This window comes from Sorex araneus, chromosome 5 (assembly GCF_027595985.1).
Source record: "Sorex araneus isolate mSorAra2 chromosome 5, mSorAra2.pri, whole genome shotgun sequence".
NCBI classification, from domain to species: domain Eukaryota; kingdom Metazoa; phylum Chordata; class Mammalia; order Eulipotyphla; family Soricidae; genus Sorex; species Sorex araneus.
The window spans coordinates 47362932-47379339 of record NC_073306.1 but is presented as its reverse complement, the minus strand read 5'-3'; the positions used below and the strand labels follow the sequence as shown (position 1 = coordinate 47379339).

Genomic DNA, 16408 nt, shown 5'->3' with positions numbered 1-16408 from the left:
AGAACTGATATTGGTTGATGTCAGTATCAGAACTTAACAGTACAATTCTCGTGTCAGAGATCTGAGTTTTCCATATAGCAAAAGATTTTAGACTCTAGACACCAGCTGAGCTTCCTGCAATTTAACTCATTCTGACACTACTCAGACTTGTACCTGATCCCACAGCTGAAGGGTTGAATCTGACCCTAAAACTGCCCTTTTCCTCTCCTCCAGATGCCAGTTGCAATCCAGGTTGTCACCTGTGCTGCTTACCAGTGGATTGTAATTTGGACATTCCTATGACTCTCTTTGGGTTTGCTTAGTTTGCTGGAGCAGCTCATAACTCAGAGAACCATTTGTTACTATGTAGCTGGTTGTTCTAGAGGATATAAGATTCAGGAACAGCCGTGGGAGATGTTTAGGTCAGGTTATGGAGAGGCTCCAGGGGTCTGTGCTCTCTGGGCATAACATTCTCCTAGGATTTATGTTCACCAATCCAGAAATACATCAAATCCAGTTCCTCCTCCCCTGCTTCCCTCCACAGAGATCCGGAGCTAGGGTTGAAAATTCTAATCTTAGAGGCTGGAGAAATAGTTCAAAGGGTTAGAGCATGTGCTCTAAGTGCCGGAGGCCCAGTTCAGTCCCCAGTATTGCATGGTCCCCTAACTACCTCAGGGGTGACTCCCAAGCACTGAGCCTTGGACAGTGGGTAGCTCCTGGACACTGTCTTGTGGGCCCCCAATTCCTTTACCCTAAAGTTCCAATTGTATATGGCTAGAAAAAGGCAGTATAGGGGTTGAGACTCTTGCCTTACACGTGATGAGTGATCCCTGACTGTAGAAAACTAAAGGCTCGCCGAGGACTGGAACAGGATGGCAGGTGGTCAAGGAAAGGCAAGGAAAAAACGAGGACCCAGCTGATTGCTGATTTGTTACTATTTATTCAATCTTTAAACTTCCATCTCCTGCACTCCCAGCTCCGGCCTCTCCCTGGATCTACTCCGCTGTTTTCTCTAGTCGCTCCTTTCCCATGTCTCTCTCTCGGAACCCCTTTTTGCTCATGGTGCAATACATTGACAGTTACCAAAGGCACCAAAAGATCTTACAGAAAGAACATTGAGGCAACATTATTCTCTTGTATCTGCAGGCCAGTAATCTAGACCTCCGGAAAGCGGATACAAAACCAAAAAAAGGAAGCCTTCCTTGGGCTGAAAGCACTCAGATTTACATACCAAAGACCTGGCTGGGCTGCCACATGAAATCTACATTGTCAATTACAAACTAGGCAGCACCTGAAATCTACATCCCAAAGACAAGGCTGGGCCAGAGCCTGGAATCTACAATGTAACAATTCAAGCTTAAAAGGTTCAGTAACAATAGCAGAACACCTATTCTCTGGGACAGATACTCTTTCAGCAGGACCCATCAATGATGAAATCCCATGGTTGTGTTTCTCTTCTCCTTGTCCAACAAACATATAAGCATTCTTAATATTAATCATTTTGTATGGGCATAGCAAGAGATGCACCAAACTTTTAGAATTGCTCTCCTGGGGTCATCTCAATCTCAGACTACAATGCTCAGGCCAGATTAGTCTTTCCTATCCCTAGCAGGGTCCTACTCTTACTTTAAGATCATGACAGCACTTGTCCATGATCAGACTCTTAACTTATAGTTAAGAATGAGGCACTTTGGCCAGGCCCATCTCGATGCCAGGGTAGCACATAACTTACCGCTTGCCCTGGGTCCCTCTCGTCCCCCGTTGGGACCCTGCCTTTTAGAGGGCTAGGAACTGAGGGCAACCAAGGCTACAATCAAGAAAGCAGATGCTCGGGAATTAATAATATTCAAAGCCAATTAAATGTCTTTCTTTGTCCATACAAAAAGGACTTGCTCTGAATAAACTATGCAAAGGACTCAAGAAGAAGAGAAAGACATTATTTACAAGTCAACAGAACACTAAGAAAGAAGCTACAAATAAACAAGAGGAATGGGAGCACTGTGACGGGAGTAACCCAATAAACCTAAATTACCTGAAGCTATGTAATCCTACACCTGACCACTACCAGGAGTGCCCCATTGCCTCCATCACCCCCTTCCCCAAAAAAGTAGTTCCAACCCTCTGATCTCTTGGTCTCGTTTGGGGCCAGTCCCATTCAACTGGAATTTCTCTAGATGATGTTCTCTAAGTCAGCAATTTAGTAGCTTAGTCTCAGTGTGTCCGAAATAGGGCTCTTGGAACTTGGGGAATAGCTCAGGGGCCTGAACACTCTGTATCTGGGAGGCCTGGGTTCAAGCTCTGTAACTACATCTCCAATGCTGTATACCTAGGAGCATCAGAAGTCTGCTGGGCATGGACCTCCTGAAAGAAACAAGAGGGACCTTTTGGGCAGAAAGGTGACTTAGCTGTAGAGCAAATGCCAAACTCTGGCTTCTTCTAGCACCACTGCTCGACCCTCCACCCCCCAAAAAAACCAAAACAGGAGGTTAATGAATAACAAAAGACACTTCTATCACTCAGGAAATTCCAAGGGTTTTTAGGAGCAGTGTGCCAGCAACCTGGACAAAGACCAAATATATTCGTGGTTTTTTTTTCTTTTTTTGATGGGGGTGGGTAGAGGAGTGGTGGTAGTACCACACCCAATGCTCAAGGAATCATGTGGTGCGCAGAATTGAACTTAGGCTCCTACAAGCAAACCAGGCTTTCCAGCCCTTTCAGCTATCACTCCAGTTCCCCCCCTCCTATATATTTTATTATTATATCACATCAGGTACCTTATAGTGTCTGGAACAGAGCAGTTGCTAATGTCGGCCTACATTCATAAGTTATATGTGTTGCTAGCCAGTTGACAGGTTTAGTGATATCCCCAATCCCATTTGACTTAGATAAAAAGAAAATTCTACAAGTTAGTGAGGAAAAATTGTTTACATATATAATGTTTTACCAACTGTATTTTAGTGCTTACATTTTTTTAATGGATCCAATAAATTAGAAAACCCTCAACAGAATAGACAATAAGAAAACTTTGTCAAAAGACAAATTTTTGTTTTGTTTTTTGGGCCACACCCAGTAGTGCTTGGGGCTTACTCCTGGCTCTGTGCTCAGGGATCACTTCCTGGCAGATTTGAAGGGTCATAACCCCAGGGTTTCAACCTGGGGTTAAACCTGAATTGGACGCATGCAAGGCAAGCACCTTAACCCTGTACTATCTCTCTGGCTTCTGTTTTGTTTGTTTTGGGACCACACCCAGTGGGCTTGGTTTGTTTTTTGTCTTCTAAATAGGAGCCATATGCAGAAGTGGTGGTGCTCAGGGGCAACCCATGATGTTAGTTAGAGGTAGGATGTGTGCAGTGCCAGGGATTGAACTCAGGACCTTGCACAAGCTAGTCAGTTGCATACTCTACTCTGGAACTAAGTCTTTGGCCCCCGAGCCCCTCTCTCTCTCTCTCTCTATATATATATAAAATATATATGCATGTATATATATGTATATACACATACATATATACATATATAGGTTTAAAACCTGTATATATTTCAAAATTTAAATATATAATATATGTTTAAAATCCTTTTTTTTTTTTTTTGGAGGGGTGGTTTTTGAGAAACACCCCCAGCCCAGTAGTGCTCAGGAGCTATTCCTGGCTCTGTTACTCTTGCCTGTGCTGAGATCATAAGTGGTGCCAGGGATTTCAACCAGGGACGGTCTGCACAGTGGCTTGCAAGGCAAGTGCGTCACCTCCTGTACTGTCTCTTCAATCCTGAACCTGTGTATTCTTTTCTTTTTCTTTTATTTATTTATTTATTTTTAATTGAATCACCAAGAGATACAGTTACAAAGCTTTCATGTTTGAGCTTCAACCATACAATGATCGAACACCTATTCCTCCACCAGCGCACATTTTCCACTACCAGTGTCCCCAGTTCCTCCTCCCCCACATCCACCCCTCCCCCTGCCTTTAAAAAAAAAAATAGTTGTCTTTTGGTTCACACCTGGCGATTCTCAGGAGTTACTCCTGGCTCTGCAGTCAGGAAATTATTCCTAGTGGTGATTGGGGGACTGCGTGGGATGCTTGAGGATTGCACCTGAGTTTGCCCCCATGCAAGGCAAATGCCCTACTTGCTATACTATCCCTCCAGCCCCTAATTTGTTTATTTGGACCACATCTGGCTGTGCCCGGGCCTTACTCCTGGCTCTGCACTCAGATATCACTCCTGGCAGGACTCCTGTGGGGTGTCAGAGATCGAACCTACCTTGGTACGTGCAAGGCAAGCACACTACCTTTGGTACTACATCTCCAGCTCAACCCTTTTCTGTTCCCATTTACCCATAGAGAGCAGCAGGTTCCACTGAGTAAGGCTCAGTCCTTCAGAACTCCTCCCCATCTCTACTTCAGAGACCATCCCTACTTCGAAAGCCCTGGTGGTTTTCTGACCAAGTGACTACAAATCAGAGGTTCCCTGACCTTCTCTTCAGCTTTTATTGATTTGTTATAAGAGCAAGAAATTAATTTTCTCATTAGTATATTGCTGTGTGGTGGTTGTTGTTTTCACTTATGAAAGGATACACCTTAGGAAGAGCCAGAGGACAGACCTGCATAGGACAAGCCTGCCTAGCCTGGAAGCTCTCTGGACCTTGTACTTTGAGTGTTTATAGAGTTGATTGAGTCTTTGTCCTACTTATCTTCCCTGGAAGTTCTGGGGTGGTTATGGGTTGTGACTGGAAGTTCCAACTGTGTCATCACGTAGGTTGAGCCTCCTGATAGCCGACCTCCAGGCTTACTGGCACTCTAGTTACTCTTTACTTTTAGGTAATTTCTGGGGGTTGGGATCAGGAACCATGAATGAAGACCAGAAATAATATGTTTTAGTTCTCTGAATGATCACATACATTTTCCTTCTAAACCACAGTATTGCAGGGAGCTTTCAACTTCTTCTGAGTAGTCACCTGCAATTAGGGGTGCTTATTGTTTCTTACCAGATTTAAAGTCTATTTAAGATAACTGGTATTAGGACTTTATACAGAAATCCAAAACCGCGCGGACGCGGCAGCGTCCGCGCGACTTAACATTTATAATTGTCATCAATGTGAAAGGGTTCCATTTGAACAGGTCAGACTTGGGGGGGAAACTCCAAATAATAACAGTAAGTTTTTGTTGAAATATTGAAGGTTCTTAATGTAACAGCCACCTCTGGACTATGAGCTAAGCAAAAGCCCCACGCTGGCCAAGTGGCGTGGAGTACACCATACTATGAGGCGCAGGAAGGGGGATGAGGGGGAAAAATTAAAAAAAAAAAAAATGGAAAAGGAAAAAGAGAAAAAAAAGAGAGAGAGAGAGTTATGTCAACTATAGTGAGTTTTGTGTTGAATTATGGAATGTAATCAAGGTAAAGAAAAAATGAAGTGAAATTCATTAGTTATACAGTAGGGGGTAGGGGGTGGGGGCGGGGGGTAAACTGGGGTTTCTGGTGGTGGAATTTGGGCACTGGTGAAGGGATGGGTGTTTGAATATTGTATAACTGACATATAAACCTGAGAACTTTGTAACTTTCCACATGGTGATTTAATAAAAATTTAAAACAAAAAAAAAATAATAAAGATAATCAAAGACAGCAAAAAAAAAAAGATAACTGGTATTTAATAATTCTAGATTACCTTTTTATTTTTTTTAACCACATCCCCAGGTACTGGGGGCTCCTCCCTGCTCAGTGCTAAGGAGTTATTCATGACAGCTCTTAGGGAACTTTACTGAGCCAGGCATCGAGGCTGGTCCTACTGCATGCAAAACATGCACTTCAGCCCATTGAGCGATCTCTCTCGCCCTCTAGTTTGCCTTTTTTACTTGATCAAATTGGGATTATGATCAAGGTTATGGCTGACCTCCAACTTTTAAGAAGCACCCTATCACCTAAAGATACACAGCAAGGTAGCACCAACAGGCCAAAGGCAACACAGCAGGAGAACTGATCCACATAACTGAGTTTGGGAGGGAGAGTTTTGAAAGGGGGAGTGTTAAGGTCCTTGGGGGAGGAAGGTTGGTACACTGGTGATGGGTGCAGGGTTGGAATTACGTGCAGAGAAAACTGTCAATCATAGTATTATAAATCACAGAATCAATTAAAAAAAAGTTTAAGAAACATGTATCAAGAAGTCACAGTGGGGATGGGAGGGAACCTGGGGTCACTGGTAGAGAGATAGGGATCACAAAGTCATGGGATGAGAGGTGAGAACATTGTATAGATGAAACCCTATTGTAAGAAACTTTGTAAATCATGCTGTAAATAAAAATACTATCAATTTCTAGGAAAAAAATAAAAAGCACCCTATCATAAGGGATAGTCCACTTTTAGAATTCAAAATCGTATTAAGTGATGTTCTTTCTCATTAGCTCTGGAAGCATTCTCTGCATATTTAGTATGCATGAATGATATAATATATGCAGTTTTTCTCCTTGAATGAAAGATCATTTAGCAGTGTGGTGTTTCATAAGTGAAATTTCATCATTAATCTTAAGATGATAGGAAAGACCCTCACTCAGAGAAAATTATCCCCTCACTTTGGAGGGGTTGGGGGTCACACTTAATAGTGCTCAGGGCTTATGATTTAGCGCTCAGGGACCACTCCCAGCAGTGCTCGGAGAACTATATGCAGTATCAGGATACATACCCGGGTTGACTGCATGCAAGGCAAGTGTCTTACCTGTTGTACTCTCTCTGACTCCAAAAACTGTCTTTTGATTGGAGGACTCATATAACTATTGTGTAATCTATTACTGTTTTTTCTACTTGAACTACTTTTTGTTTCGGGGCCACACCTAGCAGTGCTCAGAACTTACTCCCAGCTCTGCACTCAGGGATCACTCCTGGCGGTGCTCAAGGGATATGGGGTTCTGGGGATTAAATCTGGGTCAGGCGTGTGCAAGGCAAATGCCCTACCTGCTGTACTATAGTTCCAACCCCTTTACTCCAACTACTTATAGTAGAAGACAGTAAATGCCCTTAAAAAAAAAAAAAAAAGGAAGCAAGTTTTAAAAAGTCATAGAACTTAATTTCATTCTCTACAGGTGAATGATAGATGAACAGTGATGTCCCTCTTATCCTACTGCCAACTGGAAAAAAAAATACAGAGAAAATCAAGGACTCTTCTGTTGAAGAATCTAGTGAGGGACTGGTAAAGATGCCCAGGCAGGCAGGGTTAATGGAGTTGTTCCTCCTTATTGATAGAAAATCAATTCCTCTGGACTTCTGACTTTCTTAGTTTATGCCTAGCAGCTAAAGCAACCAAGATTCAAACATCTGAGAAATATACATAGAGGAGAGTAGAGCAAGTTATCTGAACTACATAGTTGAAAAGAGCATTGGCACTGAGTCTGGTGTGCCTGGATTGAAGACTTTTGCCATATTTATTGTGTAGCTTTATATAAGTATTTCTCTAAATATATTTCCTTACTTGAGAGATGAAGTTGTGTCTACTGCAGACTGTTAAGAAAAGTATAAGATAATGTATACAAACTCCAAGTAGTGTACCTGGCACTTAGAGATGTTAAACCAATTATAACTTGTTATTAGTAGAGTGCATACTTATTATCTTTCTACAGATCTTTGCTATAGAAAAATGTATATGTGTCGTATTGTGAATTTGATACTAAGATCCTTCCAAAGGTGGTGTACAGTTTAATCAGTACCGTGGGAAATCTGGAAATATTCGGGGTTGATGAATAAAACCCTTCTCTCTCTTAGTGAAATACTCCATTGGAGAAAGGCGTCTCTGTAACTAGTCTCAGAAGGAAATGCATATGCCACGGTCTGGATCATAGCACACTTTCCATTAGTTGCATATATTTATTCAGGGTTTGCTCAGAGACCAGTGATTTGAGGAGTGGAGTGCTTATAATTAATGTATTATTTCTGTCTATTCTTGAAGACTTATTTATGTCTTTTTCTCCTCTTTCTCCAGCTGCTCAGATAAAGAATTTGATGAGCCAACTAGGAACTAAACAGGACTCAAGCAAGCTACAGGAGAATCTGTGAGTAGTTTCTGAACGAAGTATGGTTTTTTTTTGTTTGCTTTTTTTTTTTTCTTTTTGGGTCACACCTGGCAATGCACAGGGGTTACTCCTGGCTCTGCACTCAGGAACCACTCCTGGCGGTGCTCAGGGGACCATATGGGATGCTGGGAATTGAACCCGGGTCGGCCGAGTGCAAGGCAAACGCCCTACCCACTGTGCTACCGCTCCAGCTCCCAAAGTATGGTTTTGTGCGGGTTCTTTGAGGACACATGTCGCATCCCTGCTGCCTTGCAGCATTCGGCTTCAGGTCTGCAAAGTCAGAGTGAGAGGCTATGAGGAAATAGCTGGGTATAGAAGAAGGGCCACAAAACATGACTAGGTTGTGATCCTCACTGCCTCACCAAGCCCTTGAAATCTGGTTCTTTCTTACCTTGAACAGTTTAGCAGAACAGTTTACAGAAGTGGGGAGAAGAAACTTCATTTTCAAACTGTATTCTATAGTAGAGATAAGTACCAGGAGGATTACTTCACAGCTTAGAAGCCAGCCTACATGCTGGGGGGAAAAGGCAGCTCAGATAGAGAAGGGACCACCAAGTAAAGGGTGCTAGGAGGGCCCGCTCAGGATGAGAGATGCGGGCTGAAAGACTATACACTGAACATGATGGCCACTTACTACCTCTATTGCAAACCATAACACCCAAAAGGAGAGAGAGAGCAAAAGGGAATGCCCTGGCACAGAGGTGGTGTGGAGGGGACGGGATGGGGGTGTTGGGAGGGATGCTGGGACCATTGGTGGTGGAAAGTGGGTACTGGTCGAGGGATGGGTACTCGATCATTTTATGACTGAAATGCAAGCATGAAAGGTTGTAAGTCTGTAACTGTACGTCACAGTGATTCACTAATAAAAAACAAACTGTATTCTACCCAAATGGACCTCCTTTTTGCAGAGGACCCCAATAACCTGCAGAACTCAACTACTCTAGTTGGATTTATAAGTGTATATGTTATTAGAAAAAAATTGTGGGCCTTGAGCAATAGCACAGAGGGTAAGGTGTTTGCCTTGCACGCGGCAGACCCAGGTTCGATTACCAGCATCCCATATGGTCCCCAAGCACTGCCAGGAGTAATTCCTGAGTGCATGAGGAACTGGGAGTAACCCCTGTGCCTCACCAGGTGTGACCCAAAAAGAAAAGAAAAAAAGAAAAATTTGTGCAGACTGTCCCAATGGAGGTTTAAGGGAGAGAAAATGGGCTGGCAGGAGAAATTTAATACTGCTTTTTATCACATCCTTCTTGAATCCATCTCTGCTTTTAGAAGTTCTATATTTCCTTTTGTATTTTTTTTTTGTTTTGTTTTTGGTGGTGCTCAAGAGCTTATTCCTGTCTCTGCACTTAGCAGTCACTCCTGGCAGTCCTGGGGGGACCGTATGGGATGCCATGGTTCAGACTCAAGTTGGCCACATGTAAGGCAAGTGCTCTACCCACTATGCCCTGTTGTTCAAATTTTAAAATTCTTTACCTTCCATAATATTTTTTGTTTTCTGTCCTAGATAGAGTAGAGTGAGGCTTATTACTTTGAATATTTTTTAGGGAGATGGGGTAAAGTTCTCAATATATACTTACTATCTGGGATATTCAGACTCCTGCTGGACTCATTTACTGTGAAGCCAGGGCTCAAACCCAGGGCCTCACATTGCAAGGCAAACAGTCTCCCACTCAGCTGCATTCCTGGTCTTTACTCTTTTCTGAATTTTCTCTCTTGGAAGTTCTTTCAGAATGACAGGTGTTAAATTAGTAATGTAGTTTCTCTGTTTCCCCTTAAAACCACTGTGCAAATGGACAAAGGGTAGAAGAAACCATGACTAAGAGGACTTTGTGTATGTGCCCGGGGGACATACAGAACCTCACATTTACCAGCCCTGTACTCTGTTGCTGACCCTTGTCTCCGGATCCTAGAAGGAGTATTTCTGCTTTCTCACTGTGCATAATGCCTCTTCTTTCTTTAATTTCCTTCCTTCTCTACCTCTTATATATATTTACATAGCATAGGGCTTCTTTTCATCTTTTTCCACAGTGGGTGAATGCTGAAGGGAGTTGGGCCACACCTAGGAGTTGTTGGAGACCCTCTGAGAAGTGCTCAGGGGGCCATTCTGGTATTGGGGATCAAGTGAGTCAGTCACATGCAAGGCGAGTGAGTGCTTACTCCCCCTGTACTATCTCTCTGGCCCAGCATAGGGCTTCTTTGTTTTGCAGGAAAGTGTCAAAAGCAAATTATGAAACTTACAGAAAGAAAATGTAGCACTTTTTCTTTCTTTTTCTGTTCTTGGATCAGACCAACTGTGCTAGGGGAGGTTGAACCCAGGCTTCCTGCATGCAAAACAAGTACTCGAGCGCTTGGAGGTATTTTCCAGCCCCAAAGTAGGAGCTCTAAATAAGAACATGGAAGTACACGGGGGCTGGAGCGATAGCACAGCGGGTAGGGCGTTTGCCTTGCATGCGGCCTACCTGGGTTCGATTCCCAGCATCCCATATGGTCCCCTGAGCATTGCCAGGAGTAATTCCTGAGTGCAGAGCCAAGAGTAACCCCTGTGCATCGCTGGGTGTGACCCAAAAAGAAAAAGCAAAACAAAATAAAAAAAGAACATGGAAGTACAATTCAGAGGTTTCCTACGGCAGAGGTTGTGTGTTTGATACACACCCAGCATTAGTATTTGGATCCTGTCTCTCCTCAGTGGGCTGTGATAGTAACTGCGGATCCATGCAGAACTCATGGGCCAACTCGGTGTTAGAGCTTTGTGAAAGAGGATATTATATTCAGACTGTTAGATTTAGGTATGGGTGACAATTGCTTTTATATTTCTAAGGAGACTGCTGATACTTTTTTTTTTCCCTCCCTCAAGTTTAAGTTCCTGATCTGTCTTCCTTCAGTACGCTTCTTGAGGCCAATTTTTTTCTACTCACTGATACGAATATGCATTGATGTGGGTTTGACAGGGAAGTATTTCTGGAATTCCATGTGAAACCAGGCACCTAAGAACTAGGAAGACATTTCTTGAGATGCTCTTTTTTTTTTTTTTTTTTTGCTTTTTGGGTCACACTTGGCGATGCACAGGGGTTACTGTTGGCTTTGCACTCAGGAATTACTCCTGGCGGTGCTTAGGGGACCATATGGGATGCTGGGAATCGAACCTGGGTTGGCTGTGTGCAAGGCAAACGCCCTACCCGCTGTGCTATTGCTCCAGCCCCACTCTTTCATTCTTTGCATTGAAGACAAAAATCATAAAATGATGGTAACTCTTTTTGTTTTTTTCTTTTCGGGCTACACCCAGCAGTGCTCAGGGCTTACTCCTGGTGGGGCTCTGGCAACCATAGAGTGCCAGGGATTGAACCCAGATTGGCTGCGTGCAAGGAAATTGCCCTATCCACTGTACTATCTCCCTGGTCCTCAAAAATGATAGTAACTTTTAACAGCTCTCAAAAAATGAGACTATCCTGAAAACATATCTTTTCTCTTTTAGGCAACAGTTACAGCATTCTACAAATCAGCTTGCCAAGGATACAAATGAACTACTGAAAGAATTAGGGTCCTTGCCCCTTCCCTTATCTACTTCAGAACAGGTTTGTATTTTTATGAGTTTGTTTTTAAATAGAAAAAGGACTTGCCTTTAATGGAAAGGCAGTGTCTGAAACAAAATAACTTTGGCCTTTGGTGTTAGATAGACCTTCGTTGAACCCCTCAATTTCCTTATCGAAAGTAGAGGTAAGTGACTGTTATGACAGAAAAAAATGTGTGAGCCACATGAGCAAAGTGCCTTGTATTTGGTAGTTAATCAATATGTGGTTGCTGCAGCTGTTATAGTAATAACATTATTAATATGTTAATAAGCTGACTTTCCCTGAAGAAGAATCTCAATGTTTGCATATCTAGAGTTTGTCTAGCAGCTTTATGTTTGAATACTTGGTCTTCATTTGTTTTATATTTATTACCTATATATTTCACGTTATTTTTCTTTTACACTTTGTAATCACTTTTATGTCTTATTACAAATCAGTTTGAAGAAATGCTCAGGAATAAAAGATTTATCTTGTAGTACAGCAGGTAGGGTACATGCCTTGCATGTTATCCTGGGATCCCATACAGTCCCTTAGGCCCCACCAGGAGTAATTCTTGAGAGCATAATCAGGAGTAATCCCTGAGCTTCACTTGATGTGGTCCCAAAACAAAACAAAAATGATGTCAAGTTATTTTATGTAGTGGCCCTTTAAATCCTTTAAGAAATACGATTTTTTTTCTGCTATGCAGTGCTCCTTGAAATGCCATGTCTCTTAAAAAAAAAAATTGGGGGAGGGGCCGGAGCGGTAGTACAGTAGTTCATTTGCTTTGCACTTGGCTGACCAGGGTTTGAACCCCAGCATTCCATATGGTTCCCTGAGCACCACCAAGACTATCTCCTGAGTGCAGAATCAGAAGTAACCCCTAGGCACCTCCGGGTGTTATCCAAAAACCAAAACAACAACAATTTTTTTAAAAAAATTATTTCTTTTAAAATTTTATTAAAACACTGATATACAATGTTATTCATTGTTGGGTTTTAGGCATACTATGTTCAAGCACCATTTCCACCACTAGAGTCTTCTTTCCTCCATAAAGTTCCCAGGTGTTGCCCTCCCCCCTCATCCCCTCAGTTCTTAGCCTGCCACCATGGCGAGCACATTTAAAATTTTGGTTATTGAAGCTTGAACCTCGGTTTCAGTGTTGGCTCTGTGTTTTGATACTTAGCTACACCTCTCCTTTACAAGTCATCAATGTACTAAACCTCTTGATCCCTGCTTCCTGTCTGTCTGTTCTTCCCCACCTTGACTCTATTTCTTCCTTTCTCTGCCCTTCTCCTACTTACATAAGGGGGGGCAAGGCCGTATGCCGTGTCTTTTCTTACACACTCCCCAAGTCAGATTGGACCTCGGAGTGGTTTGAGTCTTCTTTGTCATTTATATAGTCTATCTCAAATCTTTCTTTTTTTTTTTTTTCCTTCTTTGGGTCACACCCAGTGATGCTCAGTGGTTACTCCTGGCTCTGCACTCAGGAATCACTCCTGGTGGTGCTCAGGGGACCATGTGGGATGCTTGGAATCAAATCTGGGTCGGCCGCAGGCAAGGCGAATGCCCTACCCGCTGTGCTATCGCTTCAGCCCTTCAAATCTTTTCCAAGAAAAAAATCTTCTCAATCTACCTTAGCTATAGTGATTCCATTTTGTCTTTATATACCGTTCATGAAAGCACTGAACATACTGCTTTTTATTATGAATTTAAAAAATAATACCCTATTCTGTAATAATTTTAAAGTAAAATATATAGCTACCCTATCTGTTTTGTTTTTAGGACTGAGAGTTGTGATTATTGGAACCTGAACTAATTTCAGTTTGTTTTTTTTTTTTTTTTGCTTTTTGGGTCACACCTGGCGATGCACAGGGGTTCCTCCTGGCTCTGCACTCAGGAATTACTCCTGGCGGTGCTCAGGGGACCATATGGGATGCTGGGATTCGAACCTGGGTCAGCCGTGTGCAAGGCAAATTCCCTACCCGCTGTGCTATCGCTCCAGCCCCTAATTTCAGTGTTTTCATGATCGTCATTTTGTTTTGTTTTGGAACTACACCTGGCAGTACTCAGGATTTACTTCTGGCTCTGTGCTCAGGAATCACTCCTGGTGGAGCTTGGGGGACCGTGTGGGATGCCAGAGATTGAACCAGGGTCAGCTAAGCTCAAGGCAAGAGCCACAGCTGATGTATTATCACTCTGGTCCCCATCATGATCATTTAAAATAAAGTGAAATAGAGTACAAATATCAGCATGTGTACTATAAAAGGGCAAATGTTACTGTATAAATATGTTAGTATGTCTTATTATAAGACTGTCCTCCCCAAAAATGTCTGAAAGGGCTAGAGAGCTTAATGGGTGAAAATCACTATTTCTAACTCATCTGGCTTGCTGTTCAGTGAAGTGTATATTCAAGTTTGGAGTTTTGGTGCCCCTTTGTGCAGAGGATAAGAACAGGAGACTCGGTACATTGTCATCCTGCTCTGAAGGACTTGGTGATATAAAGTTATCTTAGTGTAATCATCATTTGTTGCCATCGGTGTGCCGTTTCAGCTATTCTCATGCTGATATTTCAGTTATATGCCAGTCTCCCTTTACGATGGAAGGTGTGCAGCTCATTCCCAGTTTACCCTTTCCTCTTTCCAGAAGTGCACTTAAGGAGCACACTTGCAGGTAGTGATATTTAAAAGGAGTCTTTTTTTTTTTTTAAGGAGTCAAGTGAATTGGACTTTATTGAAGGTACTTAAGAGTTAAATAGTAACCAAAGTAACATATAAATAGAAAGTTAAATCAGCTACCAAAAAATGCACCTAATGTATTCCAAAATTAAATAGGAGTTATTTTTAGATTGCTTATGCTATTCCAACATCCATTATCTTGGGTCATTAGTTACATGAAGTAGATCTACAGACGTGGTATGAAATATAATTCCTTGATTTCCTTCCTCTTGTGCTGAATACTTTTCACCCTTCAACTCTTAATTTCTCTCTTTTACATTCACCATCCTATTTTCAGTTTAACATCTTCATATACTATTATCAGTAGTGAATTTTAAGCTTTAAGAATTTTTTGGGGGGCTGGAGTGATAGCACAGCAGGTAAGGCATTTGCCTTGCGCCTTGCATGCAGCCAACTCGGGTTCGATTTCCAGCATCCCATATGGTCTCCTGAGCACCACCAGTAGTAATTCCTGAGTGCATGAGCCAGTAGTAACCCCTGTGCATTGCCAGGTGTGACCCAAAAAAGGGAAAAAAAAAAAAAGATTATTTGTTTTGTATTTGTACCAGAACTGGAATGATAGCACAGTGGGTAGGGCCTTTGCCTTGCATGAGGTGGACCCGGGTTTGATTTCTCTAGAAGAACCCGGCAAGCTACTGAGAGTATCTTGCCTACACAGCAGAGCCTGGCAAGCTATCTGTGGCATATTTGATATGCCAAAAACAGTAACAACAAGTCTCACAATGGAGACGTTACTGGTGCCCGCTCGAGCAAATCAATGAACAACAGGAGGACAGTGGACAGTGTATTTGGACCATGAGTGACTCTTCTGGGGCTTGGGGTATTACTCCAGGTGGTAGTCAGGGATTCCACATACTTGGACCCCAACCCTTTGAACATCTCCCTACCCCCTTTTTAAAGTTTCTATTCTGGAGCTGGAGAGATAGAGTTGGTAGGGAGCTTGCCTTGCTCGAGGCTGACCTAAGTTCAATCCCGGCATCCCATATGGTCCCTGAGCACCGCCAGGAGTAATTCCTGAGTGCAGAGCCAGGACTAACTGCTGAGCATTGCCGGGTGTGACTCAAAACAAAAGTTTATGTTCATTTTTCTCCTCTATTTCATTTGATACTTTTAACCCATATTGTCTCCTTGGAAATTTTCTTCTTTCCACCATCTCCTTTTATTCTCTACACTAGATCTGGCAATCTTTTATTGGCTTACTATTTGTTTTCCCAGGTTGAGGTTTAACTCTCTTCTTCCACCCTGTACCGTCTTTATTTTATTTTTTTTATTTTGGGCCATACCAGGCTGTGCTCAGGACTTACTCTTGGCTCTATACCCAGGGATCATTCTTGGCGGGACTCTGGAAATAGAGCCTGAGTCAGGTGCATGCAGGGTGAGCACCGTACCAGCTATTACCTTCGGGCCCGTTGAAGAAATAGTATAGAAGTTGACAGACTTGCTGCCTTTGAGCATCTTATTGCCTTATTCTGTGCTTTTTTTTCCCTCAGGAGTCTTACTTATTTCCATAAGTTTCTTGTCTTCTTCATATCTTTTGCTGCTAACCGTTGTCCTTAAACCATTCATTTGTGTTTTGGAAGTTGTTTTGTTGGCTGACTCTGCTCAGGTATTATTTCTGGCATACTTGAGGAACAATATGCTATGCCAGGGATCGAACCCAAGTCAGTTACATGTGAGGCAAATGCCTTACCTGTTCTGCTGCTAAACCTTTAAGTGCATGAATCATATTGTCTATTTCTGTTCTGACATCTCCTCTTGAATATACTGATTTTATCTAAAATTTAACATGTTTTCTATACTGAAATCTTCATGTTCACAAAACCAAGTTGATTGACAAAATGTTAGTTTCATTAAAAAGTTTGCCTTTGGGGGCTGGAGCAATAGCACAGCTGGTAGGGCATTTGCCTTGCACGCAGCCGACCTGGGTTCGATTCCCAGCATCCCATATGGTCCCCTGAGCACCACCAGAGTGATTCCTGAGTTCAAAGCCAGGAACAAACCCCTGTGCATTGCCAGGTGTGATCCAAAAAGAAAAAAAAAAAAAGTTTGCCTTTGGGGCGCTGGAGAGAGTGCAGCGGGTAAGGTGATT

General features: G+C 42.6%; 1 protein-coding gene across 1 annotated transcript in view; it reads left to right on the top strand.

Annotated features, from left to right (window-relative positions):
* Positions 1-16408, top strand: part of STX12 (syntaxin 12) — a 42828-nt gene that overhangs the window by 10362 nt on the left and 16058 nt on the right. The window contains exons 2-3 of the mRNA XM_004603501.2: positions 7937-8006; positions 11506-11605. Coding sequence (XP_004603558.1) covers positions 7937-8006; positions 11506-11605 — 170 coding nt within the window. The remainder of the gene's footprint in view (positions 1-7936; positions 8007-11505; positions 11606-16408) is intronic.